This window comes from Haliotis rubra, unplaced genomic scaffold (assembly GCF_003918875.1).
Source record: "Haliotis rubra isolate DU_JTF1 unplaced genomic scaffold, ASM391887v1 Scf642, whole genome shotgun sequence".
Classification (NCBI taxonomy): domain Eukaryota; kingdom Metazoa; phylum Mollusca; class Gastropoda; order Lepetellida; family Haliotidae; genus Haliotis; species Haliotis rubra.
Window position 1 is genome coordinate 446,797 of NW_025767349.1, and position 23,561 is coordinate 470,357.

The following is a 23,561-nucleotide window of genomic DNA, read 5'->3' on the forward strand; positions in this document are numbered from 1 at the left end:
GTCCCCAATGTGAGCGGATACGTTTTGGTAGTTTCACAATTTATAAGAAAAGATGGCAAGGTACTACTTGAGAAAGCAGAATAGCGATAAGGATGGCCCTATCCGATATGTAAGTTAGTTTTAGATTCCCATATTGACTAATTTTGCATCATTATTACATATCTTCAAATGTACTGAAATTACTGATAATAATACAACACTTTAGTTGACGTCATGGCCTGTTTTATGCATTTTGCGACGTCGGAAAAAGACGACATTGGTTTGCTGATAAGTATATATCTTACCTAAATTCCATTAATTGTATGAAAGGTCTCGGCTTCTATGTCAGAATTTAACACTCTTTAGACCAAACATAAAATGAATAATTTTACCAATTAGATAGTGTCCTGAATATATCAACAATTAGACGGTTTGACTGCGTATCTTATTGTGAGCAACACGCGCACCTGTTTGGCATCAATTTAACGTAAATGAAAAATAATATTTCACAACACCCAAATATTTTGCAGTTATGGCTACGTGTGCCAATTTCTTATGTAAATATTATTCAAACAATCAAAAAACTTTCAAAGAATAAAAAAACGCCTACCCTATATCCAGGTATAATATGGTATTGAACAAGGCTAAATGTATATACTGATAATAGTTTGATGAAAAACATATCTGAACGATACGCAAAGTATACATCATAATACTGAAAGTGTAATCGGAAGGATAGGGCGAATGTGTTTACACTTGTTCAACCGACCTTCACCTCAAAGAAATTGTCTAACATGTACAACAATGTTGACGTATGACATCACTACCGCCGACCGATTTCTTATAAAATGGTGGCCACGCTGACAAGAGTACACAGGATTTCGCGAGGACCCTTCCCTTGATTCAGGGATCGTTTGTACATAAATATGAGATGTAAGTAATCAGAATAATTCTAACTATATGTATATTGTTATATGTTTTATCGTTTTCATTGTTAGTAAGAGAAGAAGCCAGGAATTCTGATAAAAACCTTTGTCGTTCTGCGTCAGTCATGGCGTCACGCTGCACGGACACTTCGACAATTTCTTATCAAATATCAAATGATTGCATTGCTTCTGTTTTTAATTTCCCATTTCTTGCTACGATACTCTTTCCATGCATATTCTAAAGCTATTGAGCCATTGCAAGCAATGAATAGACGGCTGCATGTCGGAAAATTTCAGAAAATGCTACGTAGTATAAAATCGGAATTTTTCTTTCTTTACAAGCGCAGCCTTTCGAGCACAACGTTCGTTTGGACTTTTGACCACAGGGGCTTGTAACGCTAAAAACTGCCATCAAGGTATATACTGTCACTGACGGGGTCTTAGTACTATATAAAAGGATAGTACTAAGACCCCGTCAGTGACAGTATATACCTTGATGGCAGTTTTTAGCGTTACAAGCCCCTGTGCTTTTGACACTCAATATCTATCGTTTCATTTTATCAAGACAGTTGATATTGGTGACAAAGACCATTTGTAATTTGATTCTAAAATGTATTGGGAATTCAGTGATGCATTTGTCGCAGGTAAATGTGATATAAACGTGATGTAATTGGCGTCTCAATACCGGCCTCCGCGAAACGTGATTTTGTAAACACTATCCAATATGACGGAAAGCGCACTTCGTGTGTATTTTCAGAATTATCATTAGTGATTTCATGAAAACCTGATATCAGTGATCATTAATATGCTATTTTTGAAATGCAATACATCTGAGTAGTAATTATCCGATTTGAACATTTGAAAACATACACCAAATAACGCTGTGAATCGTGATTTCGTAATGTGTCAAATATGGCGACATTTATGGTGAAGCCCATTTTGAAAGTCCATGTTATTTCTCCATCAGGATCCATCGGTAAAGTTGGGTTTTCTCGGTTTTCTTTGGCTTTCCGTGATTACGGCTGAAAGGGATGTACCGCGAAGTTGTTTCGCGCCTTTTACCGGTGGTTTAAAAACGTTCGAAAATCTAAAAATAGCACACTGCGCCTTGACGTAAATCCGTTAAGCTGGGCGTAGTAACGCCTAGGCTTAACCGACGTTGTGCATGACGTGTAAGAGGAGGGCGCTGCTAAGCCCGACGTAGTGTGTTACGCCTGACGTTAGCTACGCCCAACATGTGCATACGGCCACTGGTTGTATTTAGCTTGATAGACCGTTTACATGACACTTTTACCCCCAGGGGGTAGAATATCCCCGGGGGTAACTGAAGCTGCGTTTACATGACACCTATTTGCCCCCGGGGTATTTTACCCCCCGTGGGCTAATTTACCCCAAGGGGTAAAGGGCAAACGAATTTGCGTTTACATGGGTTTTAAGACAGGGGTGGGTATTCATCATTCTCATTTCAATCTGACCATGGACAGGTACAGGCGGCTGTCAAAGAAAAGGAGAAGAAACAGAATTTTGCAAGTTATGGTGTTATGTGTGACATCCACATTACACAGTGAGCGAAGTGTATGGGAACGAGAAAGAAGTCGACACTGGTGGGAAGTGACAGTACAGACATTTGATGATGATCGGTGGAGAGAGAACTTCCGGATGTCAAAGGCAATGTTCAATCTTCTCTGTCAAAACATCTTGAAAAACAATCAAGAATTCGCCAAGCTCTTTGTCTTGAACACAGAGTCGCAGTTGCAGTATATTTTCTCGCTACAACAGGAGAATATCGCACCATCGCCAATCTTTTTTGGAATACACAAGTCCACTGTGTGCTGCATTGTGCATGAGGTGTGTAATGCCATTTACACACACATATTCCCAGCTGTGGTCAAGTTTCCTCAAGATGAAGAAGTTATTAAAGTTATTAAAAGAGTTATTTCAGGGTTCCAACAGAAATGGAACTTTCCAAATTGTGGAGGTGCTATAGATGCAACACACATTCCAATTGTGGCTCCGCAGCAGTTCCACTCTGATTATGTGAATAGAAAAGGGTTCTATTCAATTATCATGCAAGCTGTTTGCGATGATAAGTACAGGTTCACTGATGTCTGCATAGGCTGGCCAGGTAGAGTTCACGATGCGCAGGTGTTCTCAAACTCTAAGCTGAGGGCTTTGGCAGATAGTGGTGAGATATTACCGCAAACAGCAGAGATGATGGACAGTGTAGGCCCTGCTGATCATAAAGTGGATATGCCCGTTGTCATCATCGCAGACCCTGCGTACCCTATGTGTCCTTTGCTACTGAAACCATATAGCAAAAGAGGGGCTCTCACAGAAGAACAATCTTACTTCAACTACAGATTGAGCAGTGCACGCATGACTATTGAAAACACATTTGGCCGCTTTCAGGGGCGATGGAGACGTTTCTCTAAGCGCATTGATGTACATGTGGAGTTTGTACCAGTACTTACTGCAGCTTCAGTTGCCTTGCACAACATGTGCGAAAATGAGCACGAGTTATTTGACCCAGACTGGCTGCAGGACGTAGATGTTGGAGCAGGAGTGTGTGGACAACAAGTTCATCCAGATCCAGTCACTGGATCAGCTCTTCGAGAAGCACTGACTTCCAGTGAAAGACAGTGACGCTTTTCTGATGAGCATTTGAGACAGTGATTTCTCTATTCTTGTTCATTCAATTAACAAATAGATGTCATCAAAACATTTCTTTATTTGAAGCTTTTAAAAGAACATTACATGACTTGAGAACAAGAGTTTTGTTTTGCAAACATAATTAAATTTAAGAAATAAACTGCAACCTGCAAACAGAACACTGTTATTATTTGTTCTTAAACATTAAAGTAAGTGAAAAAGTCAGTCACAAAGTATTATTAAAAAACTACTGACATTAGTTATATAGATAGTATTTTCCCAATTCAGTCAAACAGTGGATAGGTAAAGTCGACTTTCGCAGCTTGAAACATACGAATTCCTTGTTTACCAGAATTCAAAATTAAGTTGTGATCCAAACATTACTTCAGCCTTCATTTGAAAACAAGAGTTAAGTTGCATTCGGAACAAACAGAAATAAAATCTAACTTGCATAAACACACTGCATTCTTAGCATTTTTCTAAAAATTCACACTCAGTGAGCAAGTCAGTCACAGGTTATAAAAACTGCTGCCTTCAGTGTTGTGGGTAACACTACCACGGCTTCTCCTGGGACCTTGGATGGGGGTTATGTCTACCTCTGAGTAATCTGATATGCGGTCGCCTGGTGGAGTTGCAGTGCTTGTGCTGGGCACTGGCTGCTTGTAGTCATCCGAACCCTGGCTGTAAGATGGCACTGGGTGGACTGAAGCTTGACCTGGAAGCATAGCTGCCTGCAGAGGAACTGTGGTCTGCTACTCATGATCAGTTGGAGCATTCGCAGTTGGTGGTCTCTGTCTGCTGTTCGCTGTTTCTCCTCTCTGTCAAGTTTCTTTAGTTCAAACTCTCTCCTGTGAGCCTCGTCATGTATTTTCTTCATTTCAAGTTCAATCCTTTTCTTTTCTAATTCAACTTGACTCGCTTCAATACTTTCATTTGACTTATTGAATCTGTCCATTACAGTCTCTAAAGATGCTTGAAAGCGGCTTTTTCTTTGTTTTCCCTTCTGCTTTGTTGTTTTAGTTTCGATTATTGCCTCTTCTTTCGTTTGTGGTTCAGCATATGATTTATCATCCTTGTTTTCGATTCCTATGACATCTATGTCCAAATCCTCACCCTCGAAAGCAGAGGTATGACATCTTCCATCTCCTCAGAAGCAGGATCACCACCATCAGCAGCAGCATCAGAGTCTTCTGCATCTGATACTGGTGGTTTAAGACTCTGGATCACCTTTCCAGGAGAGGTGGCTGGCCTTATCTCCAGTATTTCATTCATTTCCCTTGTAGAATTTACACGTTCGCTCTATGATTGTCCACTTTTCTTCAGTGCATCACGGCATTGTCTGTAACGACTTTTGAAAGTTTTCATCCCTCTCCTTACACTGAAACCTCGCTCTCTCATAACCCATGTCATGTAAAGCATTGCTGATTTTGCTGTATACAGCATTGTCTGCTTTCGAGGGACTATCCAGTTGGGATTGTGCTTTCAAATCACTCCAAATACTTAGAAGGCACTTTGTGCTATCATCGCACTAATGAAGTTACCCCCTGAAAGTACTTCTTCTTTGGTGGCATTTTCACTTCCTCAAAGTGCACAAGAGCGTTGGTAATGAAGCAACCTATTGCATAAGTGCTAAAAATAGATTTCCAAGAAAAAAGAGTCCATTTTCTGTACAGGGGTGTTAGATATTTGTCATTTGCCCCGTGAAAAAATATAAAAGCTGCTTAGATGACATAAGTTTACTCCCGGGGTATATTTACCCCTCGAGGTAAACAGATTTGCCCTACCTTTGACCTGGGGCAAATTTTGCCTCAATACCCCCCATCGGGTAAATATTTACCCCCTGCATGTACCGTTTACATGATGAAATTTACCCCCTGGAGGCACATTTGCCCCTGGGGGTATTTTACCCCCGGGGGTAAACGGTGCATGTAAACGCGGCTTGAATTTGCTCCACCTCTTGACCAGGGGCAGAATACCCCCTGGGGGTATAATTTACCCCCCCTGTTAGACCCGTTTATACGACAAAATTTGCCTCTCAGGGGTATTTTAACCCCATGTGGTATTTTACCCCCGGGGGCAAAGGGGTGCATGTAAACAAGGCTTAAGTGAAACATTCAAAACACTTCTACAAGGTGTAAGAGGATCCCACATTCCTTCATCATTATTAAAACACAACAAATAATCCATTGTACATCTATATTTAATTCATAATAAGATGATGTAAATTGCTCACAAATTGTAAGAAATTGGAAAATATGACATTTCTGTAGTCAACATACACACAAAAGAGGTATACATATTTGAAAAACATAAGAAGGAAAACATTCAAAGCTGTTGCCCACATGGCTGGTTTCAGAGAGGAACTGTGAAGCATTATGGTGCCATCAGAACTGGAGCCAAATTGTAAGAAAATTCACAAATGGTTAAGAAATACATTTCTAAAATTTAACAAATAACTAAAGTGCATTGATTGTATTTAACACACCACTTTACAGGAGATATTGTAGATAATAAAGCTGTGTAATTGGCGTAATTAATTGATTGCCAGCTGCGAATGTTAAGTCTCAGGCCTATTTACTGGATCCATGTACAAGTCAAGGGAGACAACTAAATGTGACCTTGATTTGTGAAAAGTGTCTCTTTGGTGGTATTCAGAGTTACTCCCAGCCATTAGCTACTTGTACCTGTTCAGGGTTCAAATGATTAATACTGAACCACACACTGTGTAGTCAGCAAATAGTTTCATACAGACTTAGTTAATTACTTGTCTCAAGATCTGCCTGTGTGTCTGTAGCCAATCAACAACCCCCTTCAAAACTGTTACAGGGAATTGCATGTTGTCAACCTATGAACATCAACACTTATATATCTATTTGAATGAATTCCCTTATGGAAATGAAAATACTTTTTGAATGATTTAACTGTTTTTTACTATTTAACTGTTGTCCATGTTTTTCTGAATCTGTATTATACATGTGAAAATACCAACTGTTTTGGGTTTTGAGTTTAGTATATAAACATTACCTGCAGACTGAATTAGATGTTGGTCTGGGGAAGCATTTTGGAATTGGATGCTTAATATAGTGACAACAACATTCCATTTAGACATGGATTTCATTATTCTGAACCAATATTGAAAGTTCAACTCTTTCACTCACTGTCTTGGGAGACAAATCTGTGGAAAACAAGTAATAAATTTGGTCTGCTTGTACATGGTTTTAATGAATACACCTTCCAGATCACCAGGCACGATGCCATGTCATCCTGCTACACCAGTCAGCTGTATAATCTGTGGCGATCATACAAACAACATCCCATACCTCATCACTCCTACAGTTTCATCATATGAAATATAACCATCCTACTGACTGTCACAGTCAGTACTGCGTAGACATAAATTGTATAATTAATTAAAAATGATTAAAAATGAATCATGAAAATAGAAAACATATATCCACATGACATGAATAAAAATCTGCTGAAAATGAGTCAAAATGGACTGAAATCTTGAGAGTTGTTGATATGATGTGATATGATTTACCATTAAACACTGATAGAGTAAGCTAGTAAATCAGCCAGTCCTTGTAATATCTACAGCTAATTAAAGGATAATAAAATTATTAATAACTTGTCAAAGATGAATTTTTTTCAATGCAGTGTAATCTGCAGTTGTAATTACTCAAAATATCATAAAATCCCAAACTATTTAGTTCGTGTAGGTGGAGACACTAAACCCTATCAGTATTTTCAGGCTAAATTTAGATTCGGATGCAAATGTATTATGATAAAGATGCCATGGCTGACCAATTGCTTTGATGAAACTCAGATTCCATGGAAATAATCTTGTTAAACACATAACAACATGGAATGCATGTTGAGCAGGTGAATGTTGTTTTATGCCAGTCAGCAATATTCCAGCTACACTATGGTTGCACAAGCATGTTGCAAGTTCCATGTTTCAATCGACAATGAATAAAAATAAAATAAATTAAAGTGTGCCACCAAAATGACATATGCCAGAAGCACTAACAAAATATAACTGCTGATTTGTCCCAAATATGAACTATATATATATACATACATAACAGTTGTTATACATACATAATCCTGTTAACAGAAATAAAAATTCTTTTGAGTACTAACAAAATAAAACATATTTTATAACAGTTCTACAATATAAACAACATATAAATTTCAATATCAACAACTGATCGAATCAAGAAAACAAAACATAAACACTATTACGCACCCACATTGTATGATATGAACAGAACACAAACAATACATGCCAAGACTATGCAGGATATATCCCTTAGCAACAATACCACAGAAAAAACATATCAAACAGTAGCTGTGGAAATTGTATCTGTTCCCTACGAACAATTTTGATTTTTCTTACACGAACAAAGACAATGGTTTGTTTTCCCTTTATATGTATTAACACATTGTAACTATCTTAAAAAAAAAAATCTTGTGATTCTCCGTGATTCCATTTCATATGGCAAATACTATACATCTAATTCATCCTTAGCTACTTCCTAATTTTATTTGGAATCAAATCAACAATGACTTCTAGCAAATGAAAACACAAAATAATATATTCATCACTTTCATTTTCAGCAACAAGCGTGCATCACACCAAAACTGCTTTGCAATAGCTCTCAAAACTAAGAAATACTTAAAATTAAGACAAAAAAAATAGAAGCAGACAAATACAACCTTCCTATGGCTTCTTTCTAAATTTCAGTACAGACATTGAACAATTTGAACTCAAATCCCCAAATTCATTGAGCTTAATCACTGTGATAGGATATCTTCATCTGAATATCAAATTGAGATTGTGCATCTTTCTAAACCTCTACATCATAGTCAAATGCATGATCTGATATGAAATGTGAAAAGATAAAACCACAAAACATCAGCTGATGTCATCCCAAATGGGAAACCCTCAAGCTGGAATATACAAAAAAGTGGGACATTATCAAAACAGTTCATATGACAACTTCACGGTCTCATTGTGCTTATCTAGCTAGATTGTAAAATATATTTATGAAAAAAATCACAGACATTACACTTTATGCAGTAAGGAATGCAGATTAAAAATAAACACAGTAGATTTATGCTCATGAAAGACAAATAAACGTGTTTTTCAGAGATGGCAAGAGATTCCATGGATATACAAATTTGAAGGGATATAGATTTTAATCATATTTCACCCACAAACATCCTCAAACTCCATAACTTTATGCGCAGCTGCAGAATATACTGATGGAAATAAATAAAGGAACATCTAGCAGCATTTGTATCAAATTCATAACACCAATGTTATTTCTAACAATCAAAACTGCATGAAATTCATTTTCTGTTCCTTGGGGGAGTACACAACCAAGTTGGTTGCCTTGGCAACAAAATAGGTCAAGAAGATGTTTATATCAAGCACAAAAGACATTCCCTAAACTTTTGGGATACACATAGAACATCATAGGTAAATAAACTTTCCATCAAATGTTCCCTTATTTCTAGCCCTCAGTATATATATATGAATCATGTTGGTAATTAGCTGTTACTGACATCAAATTGGAATCATTTACTGAATCAATGTTTTTTAAAAGTATTTAAAAACATTTTTTTGTTCAGTGAAAGGGAATGTTTGGGCGTAGTCAGGGACTGTGTTGATGGAGTGGTTGCCACCTCTGAAGCACCAATCAGCATACTTCACAAGAAAGGCAAAGGTCACAGGGATAACATATGTCCACTGGCTTCAGTTCACATGAAAAATGTTCTAGAACCACTCACTCACAATACACTATTTATGGTGCACTGGCAAATTGAATGAATATAGGTGTTAAGAGTAAAAATTAACACAGAAGAAGAACACTTGATCATAAATCCATATTATAAATTCATATTATGCTGCACACGTGTCTCAAACGGCCATTACGAGGTACCATCCTCTTTTCACCATCTGGATGCTGTGTCTTGTCTCGGAGACATGATCCTGCCCTTTCATTTCAAACACTAGCGACCACAATATTATGATAACTTTCATCAAGCAGAGAATGCTGTAAAACACAGCTATTCCATGGCAATAATACTGAGATATATCCACTTAAACTCAGGCAACATATAAAGTCATTAGAGAAGGGTTGACATACATCAAAGATACAATACTGTAGCATCCATACCATAACATCAAATCGTAATAGCAGTTAAACAACAAGCAACATGTAAAGGAATGCTATATTTGTTCAACAAGTGTAAACACATTCATTTATTCAAGCCACTCATGCATAAATAATATATATGTATAATGGGTAACAAAAAATGTAACACCTCAAAGATATGTAACTACACCCTAGTACAAATATGCAGACTAACACACTCCCTTGAGTAGTTGTCAGGCAAACTGTATGAAAGATGGCTGAGCAAATTGGCTTGATTCATACATTCTTATAAGTACTTTCAAAAGTTACCTGCACAAACCGATACATTGTGACCTGATAACTTGAGGTCATCAACTTGATAGTGACACAGTAATACCATAAACTCACACACATTTTGTTTTATCACTGCATCAAAATAATTCATCACCATTCAACTGATGAGAGATTACCCTGATCTGTCGGTGACGCGTATAATATCATCCTCACTATGAGATATCACTAACATTGAGTTTATCAGGTATTTAGAACTTAACTATTGGGTAGTAAAGCATATGGTATTATCTATGAACAAGGAATCGGTTCTGGTTTCGCTAATTATCCAAACTATTTACATGAAAACTACTTAACAGTCAAACAACAAACAGGAAACGTACAATTCATGGAGGAGCTATCTACATATCTTTCATGAACTAAATCAATATCACCCATGACTTAACCACACAATTAACATCCCTCAAATGTAAAATTCATATTTCCAAAACATGTCAACACTTTGAAAGAACACAATCTCTCCAGAGCAAAGCGAGTAACAATCCTGAGTGTGGGGATGTCAACGCTCTGTCAGGACGTCAACAGAAAGACACACTCATGACCAGACAGACCTACCCATCCTGCCTCTATCATGCTCACAGACACAGGTAGCTATCACATGGTACATGCTATGGAGGAAGGGGGTACCACCACTACATCATGTAACTCCTATAACAATGGATAACTTGCCACCAATAGATCCAGATGATTCCATACTGAGGCACTGAGTGAGCTTGATAAAAAGCCACTCTGAACATTAATAGTTATTAGTATTATTATTATTACTATATGGGTATTCATATAGTGCTATATAGTTTCTCTCGATCATTGGATGTCAATATCAACAGCACATCATATTTTTCAATCTCAACTACGTAGGGATCATACAACTCGTGCAGCCACTAGGCGCACCAAGTTAATGTCACTTTCTCATCCTAACGAGGTACCCATTCACAGCTGGGTGGACCTGGACACATAGTCACAGTACTTTGTCCAAGTTCACTGCACGTTGCTGTACCCACAACTAGGTGTTTGCACGTATTCATGTGGCCACCATCTGGTCATTTACCAATGGATTTGTCGGTTCTTTTAAGTGCACAGGGTTGTGTACTGTACACTAGGGGTTGTAACAACACTGAAAGAGTCTGCACACAAAGCTGACTCCAAGGTTTTTACACCCGGTCACAGGTGGGCTCTATCCCGGCACCTCAAGCTCGCTAGATCACTAGCCTGGCGCCTTAGCCAGCTCGCCCACCACCACCCCAATTACCAGTATGTTAGGGTCTGTGGAAGTATGGTGATGCAGGTCTCACACCTTTACCACTGTGGTGAAACCCATGATCATGGTGCTGACTAAACAAGTAACAACCATGGTGAACAGGGATTCTAACCTCCAGCCACAGGTTTCTGAAGCACTTAGGGGGCTAACTCATGTCAGGAATTCCAGAATTGGTGAACTATGCTGAAATCTCAAAAGTGATTACCCCATTCTTTGAAAGGCAATTTTTAAAAACCTGACAGTTCTGTCAAATGTGATATACAGGGCTCCAGATAACTTTTGGGTGTGGGAGTGTACTTACACATCATATTGCAAGTGGAGGTGTATTGAGAATTTTGAAGGAGTACTGACATGTTTTTGTGTGAGCGAGTTGATGTGGTTTGTCTGGACGATTCATCAATCACTATTTCCAACCATGTATTTGTATTTGAAGACGCTAACGCGTGAGAAATAACTGGCGACTGTGTAATCAAGACGTGAGAAATAACTGCGTAATGCGCGTAATGTCGGGTCCGACTGGATATAAATAGGAACAGTGTAGTTTTTAGCCAATCGAAAAACAGTGACGCATATCGTTGCATGGCAACGCAAGGGATTCCTACTGTCAGGCTTTCCTTATGTGTCAAATCGTGTTTCTTAAGGAAACTCTTGACAACAAGTATTTATCCGAAATAGATTTCAATTTGCACGATATGCACAGAAATTAAATGTTAGACGTACGAAAGTATTTATGTGCGTACAAGATACGCTTGAAATCTTATATTGTGTCGTACTAAACTGATTTTGAGGCGTACATTACGCCTGTACGCCCGTTATCTGTAGCCCTGTGATATACCTAGCCTCAAGGAGTTACAGAATGATTTCACTAAAGGGGAACAAACTTCACAAAGTATCCTTCAGGATTGGACTTAAATGTAAATATGATGTAGCAATGGTCTACCCAGACACGGTAGAAACATAACAAAACACAAACATCAACATTCAAAGTAACTTGTGTACCCTAGTAGTATCTGTTTAAAAATGTGATCTTGGTGCCATGATTGTCTCTCCCACTCTTTATAGAGAATAAAGGCAGCCTCAGCACCAAGATTGCTTTGTGGAATAGGTACCAGGGACCTGTCATTGAGTGTGAAGAAGAGTAAAGCTATTACAACCCCACAGTCTCTGTATGGGTGGAACTTGGTAAAGTAATAACCATTGTTGACTGGAAACCCAGTGTTCACGAATAGCGTCTGACCGTTGACAAATCCGGCAGATTCGCCAACGGTCAGACAGAAGTCTACAACCCTCCGCCCCCATTGTCTGACTGTACATTTCACAATGACTTTGACTGAAGTTGTTTTATGTGACATGTGACACTTGTTTGCTGTTTATAAATCTTATGTTTGTTAATAATTTCAATGTCAATTATAAGAAATATTAAATCTGAAATGTGTGTTTAATTTTATTCTATGGGTCCTGTGCATTTTTAATGGGTCAGACAGACATCTGAAACTTACAGGACCCAATGTCTTGTGACTTTGAAACACCATTCGTGAACACTGGAAACCATCATCAACAATTACATTTTATCGTCCTCCAATGCAAGGTGTCATTAACAGTCTTCCAAAAAGAAATGAAATCACTTCTTCAAGGTGTTGCTAGCCATTTTGTCATACTATACAAGGTGAGTTTAAAAGCATTTTATAAGATTAGATTATCATTAGCAGTTTATCATACTATGCGAGGTGAGTTTATCATCCATCTGGAAGACAGATGATCACTTCTTCAATGTGGATCCTGCCATTGTATCATACTATACATTGGGAGTCTATCTCACCCAAGAAATAAATTATCACTTCTCAAAAACATACCAGGCATTTTACCGTACTATGCAAGGTGAGTTTATCATCCATCCAAAAGACAGATGACCACTTCTTCAATATGGATCTTGCCATTTTATCATACTATGCATTGGGAGTTTATTATCCAATAAATTATCACTTCCCAATAACATACCATGTATTTTATTATACTATGCATAGTGAGTTTATCATCTGTCCAAAAGATAGATTATCACTTTTTCAATACGCTTGACATTTTATCACACATGCCCAACTCCGGGAAATTGCTTTAACAGAGTATAACACTCAACCAACAGTTCCCATGTTATTGAACCTTTTGATGGTGAAATTTATCTTCTCATTTCATCATGGACTTAACGAATAACATATTATCCCTTAAGGGAATGTTCATTCATCATTTGGTCTACCGATCAAGCAACCCAGCATTTCACAAAAGAGGCATTATTTAAACATTGTTTTCCCCTGCTTATGCTGCCTACGTAAGGGATGTAACTCAGTTCCTCCTTCACTGAAAGGGAAGTAACTCAGTTCCTCCTTTATTGGAAGGGAAGTAACTCTGGATCTTGTTGGAGAAGAAACACTTAAAGTTATATATTTCATTATTCCATTCAAGCAAATCTACCGTAAGAGATTACTATGCAACACATGCTGTGTAAACTAAGTTATAAAAACACTCTGTCATTTACCCATCAATTCAAATAAACAGGTCAAAACAATGAACACATATAACCAAGTTTTCCAAACAACCATACTTGAGGTCATTACGGACACAATGGTTGGGACATACGAGAGTCAGATTGACCTGCCAGAACTGAACTTGGCTGAGAGATGGTGGTTACTGTCTAAACAGCTTGAACATTACAGAAGCACTCGTCAGTCTAGTCAAGCTGCTGAAACAGATGAAAGATTGTTGAGGCAGACGTCACGTCACACTTCTGGAACAGACTGAAGATGGTTGAGTGAGTCTCGTCACACATCTGGAACAGACTGAAAATGGTTGAGAGAGTCCGGTCACATATCTGGAACAGGCTGAAAGTGGTTATGAGCCTGTTCACACATCTGGAACAGACAGATGATGGTTGACAGAATCTGGTCCCACTGGCAGAACAGACTGAAGTTGTTTGAGAGAGTCACGTCACACTGAGTATTGTAGAGAACTGAGATCAGATATACAGCCTAGGACCCTGTCATGCAACAATGTCCACTTCCCCAGGCTCAGCAAACAGGCCTCGAACCTCCAGAATGCTTGCCAGGTCAAGGACTATTTTGTACAATGCTGGGTGCTCGAGGATCTCGTCAGTCGGCAGTGGGGGGTGGGACATCGGATAGTAGCTTGGGCCCTGTAACATGGACACACAGTTAAACTTACTTACTGTAGACTGTCCTCCACAGTCAGATTAGTAATCAGTCAAGATATTCACTTCCAGCTGAGGTGTTGTCTGGTTATGAACCACCTTAATACTGACAAATCTAGCATGGTTTAGAAACTTCAGTCATTACGTTTGCTGCAAGAGTGAGTCAGTAATTTTTAACACTGCTTTTTGCAATATTCCAGCCATTTGATGACAAGGGACAACACACTTTTGCCCTACACACATTGTACTCATGAGGAGAATCAAACCTGACCTGAATATGGCATGAACTTATCACATACAATCTAGCTGAATTGGATCTAGTTGAGTTGAATTGTTATTTACTTAAGTTGTCTGGAAAAATATTAAATCACCTCTTAATCTCACAAATGTTAATCTCCACTTGCAGCTGTTCACCATGAAGCCTCCAAATATCTCATTCTGATCCTACTGTCAAGCTTTTTCAAAGATTGTCTTACCTTGAAACCTCTGTGGAGGATGAGAACAATATAACAGAAGACGAATCTCAGCAGAATCAACCGGAGGAAGTCATCCCCAAAGAACTGCATGTAGGAGTGATCTGAAAACACACATGAAATACATAACTTCAAAAATTTTGGAGTATTAATCTTGCAACTGATTGTTATTGCAAGGCTATTGCTAAATGCAATACTCAGCAAAAAAATGAAGTCAATTTGAAACAAGCGCTTTTCATTTCAATTAAATGAGCTCTGACATGTCTGTTAATGTCCTGATATTACATGGAGTGTTGATAAATAATTGACCAGCACGTTACATCTGCAACATTACTTGCAGCTACATTCTCATGACTAATTTGGATGGAGTTTTAGTGAAAGAGAAAGGCACAGATTCACTGTTACTAAAATTACCCAGTTTCCGGGCCCTGACAAACAGCTTGCTGGACTCGGACATGAACTTGTCTATCTGGGCCTGGCACTTGTCCCACAGCGTGATGGGGATGTCGATGATGTTGCACACGTGACACAGAGCCATCAGCGGCGAGTGCATGAACAGCGTGAACAGGTTCCCTTTCTGGTGCTGGTCTGTGGAGACAAACACCACTAGTCAACGTGTTGATATTCTTGCTGTGTGGTGCAGTGAGATGCATGTTTCAGTGTTGTTAAATGGGTGACCCAACAATGTTTCTTATGCATCTCAAAACCCATCATACAACGGCATGTACAGTGAAAACTAGTGTTGGGAATTGGTTGAAATTTCTCAATTGATGATTGCTTCATTACCAACGAACAATCATCGAAAAAAATTGGTTAGCATCATTTTTCAGATTTGCCTATCCAGGTTGTTATTGCTGATATGTATAACATGATGCAACTTGCTACTTTAAAGTGATGACTAATATATCATGGACATAAACTTCCTGGAGTCTTAGAGAAATATTCAGTCATGACTTTTCAGTTAGTGAAGTCAGTTTTCTAAGAATTAAACACGTTTTCAGGCCCTGACAACTTCTAAGATATGTTCCATTGTCAAGTCTTGCAAAGACTAAACAGTAGTTCCAAAATCGTTTAATATCGATTATGAGAAAATGTGATCGATTGCTTGGTCGTTTGGTCACTGCGACCAATCTTCGATTATTTCAATTAATCGGAACACCACTAGTGAAAACTGTTTTCAATCCGCACTGAATGTCGCTAGTTTACAATACAACAAGCATTGTCGCTAAGGTGACATAATCCCCCGCTGCAAATTATCAAATCAAACTTAAAAAGTAATGAAAGTTTAAGATGAAGTTAAATGTCAACAAAAACATGACCAGTCAACCTGTCTTGATATCTTGCTCTTTAGTTGTTCAAACACACAAATATTTTCAAGACTGACTTTGACCTTGACATGAATGTCATAGTGTATGAAATATGCCAAAATGGTACTAAAGAAATTGCTTATTGAAAATGTAATTTTTTGAGTAAAATTGATATTTTATACTTATCCTGACTCATGCTCTTTTGCTTGTCTCCTTCCTCTTGCGAACATAGTGGAACACTTGTATCTCCCTAATTGAAGTTCTCTTCAATGTAAAATCACTAATTAGTACACCACGAGTTACCTCCCTTCCACAAGCGCGGGAACGAGGGCGCCACCTCTACCCATGTGCCTCACTCTCTCCTCATATACTGAGCCCAACATTTGAATTTACAGGGAAATCCAAAGTGTTATTTGGGGAGGATGGGAGGGCTGACCTCATGAGTCAGGATAAGTATAAAATATCAATTTTACTCAAAAATTACATATTTTTTCCTTATCCTGACTCATGCTCTTTGTTTGTAGAATCCAACAGAGCGGAGGTGGGAATATATAATACTTTGGATTTTAATAATTAGTGATTTGAACTGTGATGATTGTAATAACCCTATGAGAACTTCATAAAGGCATTGAACTGATGAATTCCTGCTGCCAGCTTATCAGCTGCCATATAGAGGTTATTACAATGTACTTATTATGATAAGTATATATAATATTAATACAATGCTTAAGACTAATAGACTTAAGCTTGTTAATATGCTAGTATAAACTCCTTAGAGTTTGTTAGCTAAAATACTTTAAGATATAAACATAGCACTAAGCTTAAAATATGATTAATTTTAAGCTAATTATATAATAACAAACCTCTTTAGGGTTTGTTAGTTAAAATATTTATATGATATAGACAGTGCTGAGCTTAAGATATGAATAAGCTTAGCTATATATATAACAGCAAACTTTGTAAAGTTTGTTAGCTAATACACATTTTACAATATGAGTATAGTATTGTGCTTAAGATATAATTATCTTAAGCTACATATATAATAGCCAAACTTAGTAGAGTTTGTTAGCTAATATATTTTACAATATGAGTATAATACTGTGCTTAAGATATAATTAACTTAAGCTACATATATAATAGCCAAACTTAGTATAGTTTGTTAGCTAATATATTTTTACAATATGAGTATAGTACTGTGCTTAAGATATAATTAACTTAAGCTACATATATAATAGCCAAACTTAGTAAAGTTTGTTAGCTAATATATTTTTACAATATGAGTATAGTACTGTGCTTAAGATATAATTAACTTAAGCTACATATATAATAGCCAAACTTAGTAAAGTTTGTTAGCTAATATATTTTTACAATATGAGTATAGTACTGTGCTTAAGATATAATTAACTTAAGCTACATATACAATAGCCAAAAACTCTGTAGAGCTTATTAGCTAATAGATTTATAATGTAACCATAGTACTAAGCTTAAGATATGATTAGACTTAAGCTAAATGTATATAGCAAAAACTCCTTAGAGTTTATTAACTAATATACTTTTATGTTATAAACATAGTACTGAGCTTAAGATATGATTAAACTTAAGCTATATATATATAATAGTAAAACTCCGTAGAGTTTGATAGCTAATACATTTTATTATGTTGATTTAGACCTAGTATTGAGCTTAAGATATGAAGTAAACCTTAAGCTAAATATATAATAGCAAAAAACCTTTTAGAGTTTTAATAGCTAATATACTTATATGGTATCAACATAGTATTGAGCTTAAGATATGAAGAAACCTTAAGCTACATATGTATAGCAAAAACTCCGTAGAGTTTGTTAGCTAATACATGATATAATGTAACCATAAAGCTTAAAATATGATGAAACTTAAGCCAAATAGCAAAAGCTCTTTAGAGTTTGTTAGCTAATATAGTTATATGATATAAACATAGTACTGAGCTTAAGATATGAATGAGCTTAAGCTACCTATATAATAGCAAAACTCCGTAGAGTTTGTTAGCTAATGTATTTTTACAATATGAGTATAGTACTATGCTTAAAATATACTTGACTTAAGCTACAGTATATAATAGCCAAAAAAAACTCTGTAGAGTTTGTTAGCTAATGCATTTATCATGTAACCACTGTGATGATAAAAAACGAGCTTAAGCAAATTATATATAGCATGAAGCTATTTAGTACTGTTATAAGATAAGTAAAAATCTGTAAGATTGACTTATCTTCTCCGAGGAACTGTCAACTGTTGTGCAAGGACCATGGGATCGAATTGGTGGATACCTGAGATGTCCTCGGTGGTGATATCTCTCAGATAATGGTTGGCAACCACCATATCGGATCTACAGTAATAAACCCTCCATTATTTCAAATAACATTTGTGTAGATGAAATTGTAGAAGTTAGGGCTCTAATATCAAGAGTATTAAAGCTCATGGAGGGTCGGATTAGGTCCATCTGTCTTGTATGCACGTAGTATGACAGTTCTGATCCAAACGGAGATATAGTACATTGAGACTACACTCTGCGTGAAGTTGATGATAGAGGAAAAAATCTGTTGTATTTTTCTTCCTGTTTGGTTTGGTGGAGATAAATTTACAGTGCTCTTGCTGGCCAGCGTGATAGCATCATCGTATCATGGAGTCCAAGTATGTCATCCAGGCATGTTCATAACCCTCACTTGTGAGGTGTTGTAGCACTATATTCATATCCCCAAGTTGGTAATGCATTGAAACTTCCGTTTATTCTCCAAACAGAAACTTAGTAGGTTTACTAACCATCTAGTTGTGTTAGTAGCTTGATGATGAAATTCAGGTGTAGTCTGAAACGCTGTGGATTTCGATCCACTTGTATCACGTCGTCTAGGTAAATCGCTGCGATGTCCTTGACGATGTATGTGCACAACCGGAGTTTGTGTCCTCGATGAACTTTATGTAAAATCGCCTGACTGCTGTGCCCTTGTCTAAACTTGACAGGGGAGGTCTCTAACCTGAAGAAAGCAGCCTAATCATGAAGGTTCAGGTTAACTGGGCTGTAAGGAGGCTTGCTCGCTCATTGATATAAAGTTGTCACTTGCAACCTATGTCTTGAACTGTGAACTATGCTCGACCTCTGTGTAGGCGTTGTTCATCGGGTCCAATCAGAATAAGGCATTTTGATTCTGTAGAGTACCGCTGTGATGTCACCGTGTAGCAGGAAAAGGAACCTTGTATAATATAGTGCCGTCGTTGATATTAGAACAATCATCGGTCTTCATCGTAACTTCGAAGTTACCCGAGTGACCACGGTTTCGAGGATTAATGGTAAACGCTTGAAAGCTTGGTAGCAAAAAATACCTTGCTCTGTAATATTAATGCTGGGTAGGTTATTTTCCTGGCTGTCGTGAAAGTACTTCAGTTTTGAATATAATTCGACTTCTTTTATATATAAAGGTACAATAACTTGTAAGTTGTCAGCTTGTAGACTGTATACATGAATGTATCGTCATAATTGTAGAATTAAAGCTGAATTTGTTGTACATATTTCTTCTCAGAAATGTTGACGATTATGAGTTATACTCGCTGTAACAAGGCTGCTGTTCAATTTCGATATTGAATTGTCTGCAGATATGCGTAATGGTCACGCATGTAGATAATCGTGATCGTCGTCCGGGATTGCATATACTAGCAATTTATAACGGAATAGTTGATTTCTGTGAAGATCTATGAAACGCCGTTGACAAATTAATACAGCGACGTTCTGTGTTGTAAATAGCCTGTGCAATTGTCTTCGTGAGGGCTTATAGGCGGCATCTGGCATACAGTTGATAGACAACTTATGCGATGTCTTGAACGGACTGAGGAGTAGCTATATATGACGAAAGTGGCTAGTATATGGAGACCTTGGAGGAGACTTCCTCGGTGAACGCCGGAGACTTCACTTTAAGCTCTCAAGTATCCCTTCTAGATCTACTGGTGAAGTAGACTTGGAGCCACTTAGCCTTCGCGACCTTCGCGAAGGTATCGAATCAAAGTCCGATTAGAATATATATATATATATATATATATATATATATATATATATAAGAGCGCTTTTGCTTCGCGAATGGCCTCTGTGTTTAACAGGATGTGGGGTCGGCGAAGCGCTACTCCTCCGCCGACGCCCCTTGTAGCTGGTGAGGCTCTAGCTCCTTCAAGGAGGCTGCCCGGGACTTGCTGGTTCTGCATAAGTAGGGCCGAGTGGATCATCTTATCATTTTCAGAAGTCGCGTGTTACGAAATCTGGTGATAAGTGTCTCAATGATCGCTCTAGATCTATTAGGCCAACGCAACATACGCCTCGGCCATGGATTCAACTGAACCAATTCTACGATTGTAGTTCTTATTGTTGATATCGATGATCAACTTGTAGTTTTCATCGATGTCTTAAGCCTTGAAGAAGGGGTCCATGTTGTGCGTGGAAAACTTCTAGGCTGGAAAGTTCGGCAATTATGGTGTCTGAACTTTGTGGCTTTATGGGATGCTATGTCTAGATTCTGTGCTACCGCAGCAATCGGGTCGATCGGAGGTAGGGTGATAGCATCTGGCGCCGCCTTCCTTCATCAGGTATGTCTGCGTCGTACTGCCACTCTAGGAAGGTGATGTAGACTTGTGTGCAGACTTGTGTGGTAACCTGTGAGGCGATCGATGTGGTGATGTAATGAGGAGATCGGAGACTATTGACAGCTTCGCGAAGCTCTTGAGTAGTCCCTTGACTCTGTTAAATGACGATCTATATTCGGTGTCCTTCCTCGAGTGCCTTCGCTGAATGCCTTCGGCGAATGCCTTCACTAACGCATCGAACGCCGTGAAGCTTCCTTCCGCGCTCGTGCTGGGGAACGGCGATTTGAGCTTCGCGAAGGCTTCCGTGAGGTCTGGTGGCTGAGTCTGCATCTAAGGATGAAGCCGAGGAATGTGATGATCTATCCCGCCTTCGCGAAGGCTGTACATCTGGGTCCTTCGTCAAGGTGGTCTGCGACTTCCTTCGCGAAGGCTGCATCGTCTTGGCTGCTACGTTGACTGGAGGTGCCTCTAGAGTGTTGTCTAAGTTGGAGCCTTCGCGAAGGCTCGTACTCTGGGCTGGCTGCTTCTCCAGTCTGTAGTGACCCTCCATCACGACCATGATTTGCCGTAGTAGCTCGTCTGGGATGGTCTGCGACGAAGTAGTCGGTGCCATCTCTGCGCTGTTAGTGGTGGGGCCCTCAGGTAAGTCGTCTGACATCAGTGTAGAGACATCAGGCTGCATGACGCATCTCTGCTGATGTCATTGTAGCTGTCACCGGTCGCTACTTGTCTCATACGCCGAGGATGATGATCGGCTGATCATCGTAGAGGCCAAGTTCAGCGGCTGGAACAATCTCGCTGAGAAAGTCCTAGTAGACTTCGTTGAATTCCCTCAGAGGTCGATGTAGCTGCCCTGGGGTGCGAAGTCTGGCGTTGAGTGTTGGTAGCGACGGGACCCTCAGGAAGATCATCGAATGTTGATCTGCGCGCTGACATCACTGTTACCCGACATCAGTCATTCTTTGATGTACATCAGGAATGATGATCGGCTGATCATCATACCCGCCCAAATCTCGCGATGAGAACAATCTCGGCGAGAAAGTTCTAGTAGACTTCGCTGAATACCCCTCAGTGCGACGAAGGGATGTCTGGGGAAGCAGGATGCTTCTTGGAGGCGGCGGACTACGCCCCACGCTCCACCATTCTAGCGAAACCCAGACGGGGAGGGGGTCGACCAACAGCAGTAGACTGGCTTAGGGGTTCAGGTGTATCAGTCATGCTAGACTCTGCATACGTGACCTATCTGCTGCGCTGCGTCTCAAACGCCAAAAGTAATTATTTATTAAAGGTAGAATTGGATAAATTAGTATCGCAACTGCAACGCGTGAATCACATGAAACATGGCAGTACAGCTAGGGCATATTAAATGCGGATCAGCAGCAGAATAAAACGTAATGTGCAACAGTACAGAATTTTATCAACGTAATCCACTGCAACAGCACGGGCCCGATGCATAAACAGTAGAAAAACGCGACTAAATATCAATATATAATTGTTGAAAGATACTAGCTAAACCTCTATAGATCTCTATACGAGGTAACTAACTAAATATAATCAAAGGATATAGTGTGTCGGGAGACACAGGCGCTCTCACGTCCAGCTCACTGGGCGAAGAAGGAGAGAGTGAGGCACATGGGTAGAGGTGGCGCCCTCGTTCCCGCGCTTGTGGAAGGGAGGTAACTCGTGGTGTACTAATTAGTGATTTTACATTGAAGAGAACTTCAATTAGGGAGATACAAGTGTTCCACTATGTTCGCAAGAGGAAGGAGACAAGCAAAAGAGCATGAGTCAGGATAAGGAAAAATAATTATTCACGGGAAGTATTGAAAGACTATATGAAGAAAATCCAGTGAATTCAGGTTAACATGTTGAAATCTTGAAAACTATGTGAAGGTCACCAAAATCAACTGGGTTCTGCGCCTTCCCTGGATGAAGCTTGGTGTCATATATGAAGAAAATCCAGTGAATAGTTCTTGAGGTATCTCACTGACATGCATAACATGTAGGTTATTATGCTGATATCTTCAAAGTGTCGCCCTGACCTTGAAAATTAGGTGAAGGTCACCAAAATCAACTGGCCCATGCGCCTTCCCTAGATAAAGCTTGGTGTTGAACATGAAGAAAATCTAGTCAACGGTTCTCGAGATATCTCGCTGAAAAGGGTAAAACGTTACCCTTGTGACCTTGAAATTAAGGACAAAGTCACCAAACCTGACTTGGACCTTTCTTATACTGTGATGAACCTAGGTACCAAATATGAAAAGAATCTAGTCAACAGTTCTTAAGATATTCCAATTCATACATACGTACGTACAGACAGACGGACGGACGGAGCCTAATACTATATCCCCCGCTTCGCGCTAAACACGCGGCAGGGGATAAGTAATCTGCGCCAAAACAGCCGATTTGTTGATATGCTATTTCTGATCATGTGAGTGAATGGTGGACAACTTTGTTTTATGGGAACCACAGATTACCTTGTGGTTTAACCGAATCCTCGTTATTGCAAGGCATGACTATCTGCTGAGTGAGTGAATATTGCTTTACGCTGCATCAGCAATTTTGGAGCTGTTTGCAGCAAATGTATGCTGTTAAAGTACTGTAAAGTGTCTACAGTTTATAAATGAATGTGGAAACATGCACATTTTGTGGAACCAAATATTGGATACCTTTGCAA

General features: G+C 38.8%; 2 protein-coding genes across 4 annotated transcripts in view; one reads left to right on the top strand and one right to left on the bottom strand.

The window, feature by feature from the left end:
* Positions 1–2,381: 2,381 nt before the first annotated feature.
* On the top strand, positions 2,382–3,548 carry LOC124256893 (protein ANTAGONIST OF LIKE HETEROCHROMATIN PROTEIN 1-like). The gene has a single exon (XM_046690862.1). It carries the CDS (start codon positions 2,382–2,384, stop codon positions 3,546–3,548), a length of 1,167 nt encoding a protein of 388 aa, XP_046546818.1.
* Positions 3,549–13,016: 9,468 nt separating this feature from the next.
* LOC124256901 (protein SCAI-like) overlaps positions 13,017–23,561 on the bottom strand; it is a 43,396-nt gene continuing 32,851 nt past the window's right edge. For all 3 annotated transcript variants that reach the window (XM_046690873.1, XM_046690872.1, XM_046690871.1), the window contains 3 exons: positions 15,393–15,566; positions 14,982–15,082; positions 13,017–14,490 (listed from right to left, as the gene is read on the bottom strand). In XM_046690873.1, coding sequence (XP_046546829.1) covers positions 14,338–14,490; positions 14,982–15,082; positions 15,393–15,566 — 428 coding nt within the window. In that variant the 3' untranslated portion in view covers positions 13,017–14,337. The remainder of the gene's footprint in view (positions 14,491–14,981; positions 15,083–15,392; positions 15,567–23,561) is intronic.

What these genes read in the sequence shown, in the direction of transcription:
- LOC124256893 (XM_046690862.1), top strand. Translation starts at nt 2,382, where the DNA reads ATGGACAGGTACAGGCGGCTGTCAAAGAAAAGGAGAAGAAACAGAATT.